Here is a 7,455-nt window from a genome sequence, read left to right on the forward strand (position 1 = left end):
GACTCGGGGAGGAGGATTGGACTTGCTAAGGAAAGGAGCGGTTTTTACCACCTTGAACCATCCCAGAAAATCAGGAGCAATTTGTCCTCATCTTTCCTTAGTTCCTCAAACAAAGATGTCATTTGGTTGTATCACTTATGCCTTGGTCATCCATCTTTTAGGGTTCTAAATATAATGTTTCCTCATTTATTCCAAGGATTAAATATTTTTGAGTTTCATTGTGACATTTGTGAATTGGCAAAACATAACCGTGTATCTTTTCCTATTAGCAATAAAAGAAGTTATCATCCTTTTCATCTAATTCATAGTGAGGTCCTTCCACTATACCTAATGTTTCTGGGGCTCGTTGGTTTGTATCCTTAATTGATGATTGCACCCGGGTTACATGGCTTTTTCTCCTTAAACAAAAATCTGATGTTAGCTCAGTTATACCTAACAAATCAATTTGGGGTCAAAATAAAAAATTTTAGGACTGACAACGCTGGAGATTACTTCAATCAAATTCTTTCACCTTATTTTCAATCACAGGGGATTATCCACGACTCATCATGTGTAGACACACCCCAACAAAATGGGGTAGCTGAAAAAAAGAATGGGCATTTACTCAACACCACCCGAGCCTTACTCTTTCAAGGGAATGTTCCTGAGTCCTATTGGGGAGAAGTCATTCCTACTGTCACACACATGATCAATAGACTCCCTCCCGTGTGTTAGAAAACAATAGCCCCATAGAGATCCTAAATAGCTTCTACCCTCACTTCAGATTCTCAAATGGTCTCACTCCCAGGGTATTTGGGTGTACTGCCTTTGTTCATGTCCACAAACAACATAGAGGGAAGCTAGATCCCAGAGCCATCAAATGTGTTTTTCTAGGTTACTCCTCCACTCAAAAGGGATATAAATGTTACAACCACTCTACCATAAAATTTTACATCTCTGCAGATGTCACTTTCACAGAAAATAAACCCTTTTTTTTCCAAGTCCTCTCTTCAGGGGGAGATTTCCATAATGGAAGATAGTACTTGTGAGCCCTTTGAACCACTTAAAACCCTTGACCTGCCACATGTGTCAGCCCGTGTTGTTGAATCTGAATCAAACTCTCCTCCTGTTCCAGCTAAACCTGAGTCCTCTGAACCAATCACATCCGAGTCACCTGATCCTGAACCCTTATCATCTACTACTCCAACCAGTGTCACTCACGATTTCCTAAGAATTCCTCAGGTGTATTCAAGGAGAAAGGTCGTTTCTGAACTGACACAAGTCCAAGAATCCAATCCACTCTATCCACTATCTCACTATGTATCTCTCAAGCGCCTATCACCAGCCCACAAAAGATTCATTGTGAGTTTGAACACCATTGACATTCCTAACAATGTGTCTGCGACATTGTCAAAAGGGGAATGGAGGGACGCTATGAAAGAGGAACTGAGTGCATTAGAAAAGAATAAAACATGGGAGATCGTTGACAAACAAAAGGAAAAAAACATTGTTGATTGCAAGTGGATATTTACATTGAAGTACAAGGTTGATGGATCCCTTGAAAGATATAAAGCAAGGTTAGTAGTCAAAGGGTACACTCAGATTTACTGGGTGGATTATCAAGAAACCTTTGCTCCAGTTGCAAAAATGAACACTGTGAGAATCCTGTTATCATTGGCTGCTCGCTTCAATTGGCAACTGCTACAGTATGATATTAAGAATGCATTCCTTCATGGTGACCTAAATGAGAAAATCTACATGAACATCCCTCCGGGATACAAAGGGGACACAGGTAACAAGGTGTGCAAGCTGAAAAAAGCCATTTATGGGTTAAAACATCTCCTAGAGCATGGTTTGGCAGATTTGCAAGAGTCATGAAGTAATCTGGGTATAAATAAGGCCAAGGTGACCACACTCTTTTCATTAAACATTCAGCTGTAGGGGGAGTGACTGCTCTTTTAGTCTATGTGGACGACATCATAGTGACTGAAAATGATGAGAAACATGAATTGAAGCTGAGACTAGTAAAAGAATTTGAAACGAAGGAACTGGGGAAATTGAAGTACTTCCTCGGTCTTGAGGTGGCATCTTCCACACAGGGGATCTTCATATCTCAACAGAAGTACGTGATTGATTTATTGGCAGAAACAGGGAAGACTAGGTGTAAACCAATCTCTACTCCAATAGATTCAAACTATAAGTTGGAAGAAGCTAAAGAAGAACCAGCTGTGGATAAAAGAATGTACCAGAGATTGGTTGGCAGACTCATATACCTTGCTCACACTCGACCAGACATAGCATATTCTGTAAGTATGATCAGTTAATTCATGCATGATCCAAGAGAACCTCATCTTCAAGCTGCCTACAGGGTACTGCATTACTTGAAAGGCAATCCGAGAAAAGGAATATTGTTCAAAATGAATGACACTCTTACTCTGGAAGCCTACACCGACGCTGACTATGCTGGCTCCCTAGTGGATAGAAGATCAACTACAGGATATTGTACTTTCCTTGGAGGTAACCTAGTGACATAGAGGAGCAAGAAGCAGAATGCAGTGGCAAGGTCATCTGCAGAATCAGAGTTCAGGGCTATTGCTCAAGGATTATGTTAATTACTGTGGCTGAGAATCATTTTGGATGATTTGAGAATCCAATGAAGCTCTACTGTGACAACAAGTCAGCTATTAATATAGCTCATAATCCTGTACAACATGAAAGGACAAAGCATATTGAAATTGATAGACATTTCATCAAAGAAAAACTGGAGGAAAGGTTAGTGTGTATGTCCTATGTTCCATCAGAAAGACAATTAGCCGATGTTCTAACAAAGGGGCTGAACAGTTCAAGTTTTCATGATCTTGTATCCAAGCTGGGAAAGAAAGACATCTATTCCTCAGCTTGAGGGAGAGTTTCGAGATGTGTCCGAGATGGAAATAAGGTTGGGAGAATTAACTCTAATTCCCTTAAATTGAGTGAATTAGAATTAATTTGTAATCCCTTAAATTAAGGGAATTAGTGAAATAGTTTTCTAGTTTTTTCTACTTGTAATCTCCTATATAATACCTTGTATTATCAATTCAAAGAAGTGAAATACAAAATTATTTCTCTGATTTCTCACACTTTCTTAATTTAATTTCCTAGTTATTATTTTTCCAGTTTGATGGATAAATAATATTTATTGCTTTCTTAATTTAATTTTCTAATTATTAATTTTCCAGTTGGGATGAGAATACAGTAATGTAATTTGCTATTTAATAGAGTAATGAAAAAAAAGAAGACAACTTTCCTTTGGTTGACAATTTAACTTTCTTTCAATTACCGTTGGTGAGTCTTCCAAAACTGTAGAGTGACTCTGCATTAGTCATCTCTTGAGATCACTAAGATATTGATCTTGAGGGAATGACACCAATTTGGTATCAGAGTGGTTTTTCCTGCTTCAAGGAAGTCAATATTTTCATGTCAGTAACCTGTAGTGGTAACTCTTACAATATATCAAATAACCAAAACCAAAGCACTGATCTAGCACAGCTACAAACACAGATCACCCAACTGGCATCAGTTCTAGAACAGATCATTCATAAATTGGATACCATGGAGGAGTGTCAAACCCGAGATGAGTTTGTGTCTCATAATAGAAGGATGTGTGGGCCTCCTCCAGAAGCCAAAATAGACGATAATGAAGAGAATGAAGATTCAAGGGGATTAGGTGAACGTGAAGCTCGCTCTGCGTGGCTTCGGCCGTCACCCTCGTGATGAACTAACCAAGAGCATGAAGGTTGATATTTCAGACTTTCTTGAAAAATCGTGGCTTCGACCGTCACCCTCGTGATGAACTAACCAAAAGCATTAAGGTCGATATTTCAGACTTTCTTGAAAAATCAGACCCCAATGCTTTTGAAGATTGATTGACGGTTATTGAGGATTATTTTGATTGGTTCTCTATGTACGAAGATAGAAAAGTATGTTATGTCTGTATGAGATTAAAAGAACATGCACGAGCTTGGTGGAGTAGCGTAGAAGAACAACCACGTCATACTCAACAAGCGCCAATGTCTAATTGGGAAGAAATAGAGAAGAGGCTAAAGGAGAAATATTTACCTATTGACTACGAGCAAATGATGTTTGAAGAGATGCTGATACTAAGACAAGGAATATTGGCTGTCAACCAATAAAGAAACTGTTTCCATGAATTGACTATCCGCAACAAGGTGGTGGAAAACGAACAACAATCTCTAGCTCGATATCGCTCGGGGTTACGTAATGAGTTGCGAAAAGAGATGCTAATAGCATGGATCCTAAATGTTGATGAAGTTTACCAATTGGCTTTATGCGTTGAAAAACAATTGGGATTCTTCAACGGAAGACGCAACGGAAGACGCATGTCAACGCACGTCATCTACGGATCCCAAACAGGAACTAGCATCAACACAGCAATACCAGAAACCATCTCTACCCACTGACCAAGGTAGACACGCCATGGTGGGTGACCAGAGAGGAAAATCCAAACTTATGGGCAACTGGCCACAATGCTATAAGTGCAAAAAGTTTGGACATTTTTTGGTAGTATGTCCTACGAGATAAAAAAAAATGGTCTTTGTGTGTGAAAAAGAACTTCGATTGGTGGACACCGTGGATGGAGGGGAAGAAACAGAATACGAAGCAAGCGACGGCGAGGATGTAGAGCACTTGGGAGCAACTGATTTGCCCTGTTGTGTGATCCACAGAGTTTTGACGGGTAATAAGAAAAAGATCCAAGGTGTTGATCTTAATTAGAGGCGCACTAACATTTTTCATACCCGAATGGAGCATGGTGGTCGTGCGCTAAATGTAATAATTGACAACGGGAGTGAAATGAACGTGATTTCCAGTGATGCAGTGGAACGCTTGAGTTTGAAAAATGAAAAACACCCCACCCCTTATCGAGTAAGTTGGGTTAATGAAGTTAACCCCATTTTAGTTACACATCGTTGCTTAGTGAGGTTCACAATAGGAAAAAGTTATTCGGATGAGGTATGGTGTGATGTGGTTCCCATGACCGTTTGTCATTTGCTATTGGGTCAACCCTGGCTCTATGACAGAAAGTTAGTGTATGACGGATATGTCAATTCTTAATCCGTTAAATTTAATGGCAAGAAAATTGAAGGACAGCCGAAGCAATAAAAGATAGAAGTCGTTCCAGTGCTAACCATTCGACAATTCACTCAAGCTTTAAAGGAAGAACAAATAGTATTGTTAGTAGTGAACCGAGAGGCTAAACAGTACGACGGTATTATCCCCAACGAATTTACGAAGATGCTAGAGTAGTTCCAAGGCATTATGGCCGAAGAGATGCAAAGACAACTGCCACCAATGCAAGAGGTACAACAAGTGCCAACAACTACAGACATAATAGCTCAACAACACACAATTATTCGTGTCCCCAAAAATACGAGCCCAAGGGAGATCACCAGTTTATTAATCTCGGCGTGGAGGATATTACAAGTTCTTAGTTCTATGGAAGAATCATCCAAATGCAGACTCTGTTTGGTTGCAAGCATCAGAACTCCAGCGTTTAAACCCACATATTTTTGTTGCTTACCTTTAGCAAAACTTGTCGGAGCAAGTTCTTCGGGAGAGCCGGCAATTGATGCAAATATGGGAGGAATTGATATAAATCCAGAAGGAAATATGGAGAAGGATATCAACGCAAAGGCAAATCCGATCCGGAGGAAAATATGGAGGCGGATATCAACGCAAAAACAAATCCGGAAGGGTGATAATTTAATTCCATAATCGTTCCCTCAAGGTCAACATCTCATTGATCTCAAGAGATGACTAATGCAGAATCACTCTACCGTGTTGGAAGACTCACCAACGGTAATTTAAAAAAAATTGAATTGATAACCAAAGAAAAGCTGCCTACTTTTTTTTCATTTCTCTATTAAATAACAAATTACATTATTGTATTCTTATCTCAACTGGGAAAGTAATAACTAGAAAATTAAATTAAGAAAACAATAAATATTATTTTCCGATCAAACTAGGAAAGCAATAACTAGGAATTCAAATTACGAAAACAATAAACTAAACATAATAAAATACATAATATAAGTAATTAACTTCCAAGAACGAGAACTTTCCAAAACTCCTTCGTGATTGCACAGACTATGGAATTAAATTATCACCCTTCCGGATTAGCCTTTGCGTTGATATCCGCCTCCATATTTCCTCCGGATTTGCATCAATTCCTCCCAGATTTGCATCAACCAACCTAAATCAACAGTCCACAAGTTTCATCCTCAAAGCTAGTAAATAGGATTTTGAATCCTATCCCCATATAATTTTGTAGACAACTAATACACATTCTAAAATTACTCTTCATATTCTTACAGTTTGTCGCTACAATGCCAACAATTTACGTTGTGCTAAGATGATGACTTAAAGCAGTTAGCATAAACCCTTACATCCCCTTCAATGGAAACCATTCCTAGTAAATAGTGCTCCATTATTATTTCCCAAAATATAACATTATGTTTTTCACGCCACCAAAAACTTCTAGAAGCCCCTCTTCTAGAACTACAACACATATTTCATGTCCCCTCAGGTTGCATGGGTTTAAGATAATTGCAAGGAAATAAAAGGATGGCTTGTCATACATTTCCTCTCCTCTCTCCTCCACTCCTCACCTCTCTCGTTTGTAGATTTGAATGAGCGTTTGCATGAAGATAAACAGGAGGTAAGAGAGATGCAAATGAGAAGAAGATTTAAAAGGGTGGGAAGCAGGCATCTAAAAATGCCCGACCACCTCCACATATCAAATTTCTCATCAACAGCCGCAATCCATAATGGAAACAAAATACCCGAAGCTGGTTGGTGACGCTATCTTCTTGATTGTAAAAGGTGATTCTCTGCGCGCCGGTAAAGGATGGCTCGGTGACAATAGAGAAGGAATTGTGGGTCACCAACCACGTGTACTTGTTAAAAGGCAAGTTTTTCACCTGTCAGCCATAATTTCTCTTCAAACACGGACTATGAGCGGAGGGGCGGGGGGGTGGGGGGGGAGAGAGAGCTCACGATGTCAGTGGAATGAGTGGCCTGGCCGCGGGTGCAGGAGGGACGGGTCTTTCCAGAAGCCGGACAGGTGCCGCAGTAGAGGCCGGGAGCGCACTCTTCAGCTCCGGAGCAAGGGCTCAGGAGCTGCGAAGACGGTCAAAAAATAGGTCTGATGGGGAAAAAAAAAAGGAATTCTGAGAGAAAATGAGGTGCAGAATTACCTGGCAGCCAGGTGTGGCGCAGGCGGCGGCGGCAGTGGAGAAGACAGAAATTAGCGAGGATGAAAGGAAGATTTGGAGCAGGCGAGGGCTTGTAGCCATGAGAGCGCGGTGGTACGGAGAAAAAGAGATGGGTGAGGAGCAAGAGATATTAAAAGTTAAGCAAAGCAGAAAATCACCTTTTACAATGGCGTATATCTTTTCTTTTTATCCAACTAATTTAATT

At 40.0% G+C, this 7,455-nt stretch overlaps 1 protein-coding gene across 3 annotated transcripts in view; it reads right to left on the reverse strand.

The window, feature by feature from the left end:
- Positions 1–7,455, reverse strand: part of LOC110025206 (PI-PLC X domain-containing protein At5g67130) — a 20,704-nt gene extending 13,249 nt beyond the window's left edge. For 2 of the 3 annotated variants that reach the window (XM_020725531.1, XM_020725529.1), the window contains exons 1-3: positions 7,233–7,455; positions 7,033–7,155; positions 6,819–6,956 (exon numbers count right to left, since the gene is read on the reverse strand). In XM_020725531.1, the coding sequence (XP_020581190.1) occupies positions 6,819–6,956; positions 7,033–7,155; positions 7,233–7,331 (360 nt within the window). In that variant the 5' untranslated portion in view covers positions 7,332–7,455. The remainder of the gene's footprint in view (positions 1–6,818; positions 6,957–7,032; positions 7,156–7,232) is intronic. The other variant, XM_020725532.1, reaches the window with a different exon arrangement.

This window comes from Phalaenopsis equestris, unplaced genomic scaffold (assembly GCF_001263595.1).
Source record: "Phalaenopsis equestris unplaced genomic scaffold, ASM126359v1 Scaffold000294, whole genome shotgun sequence".
Classification (NCBI taxonomy): domain Eukaryota; kingdom Viridiplantae; phylum Streptophyta; class Magnoliopsida; order Asparagales; family Orchidaceae; genus Phalaenopsis; species Phalaenopsis equestris.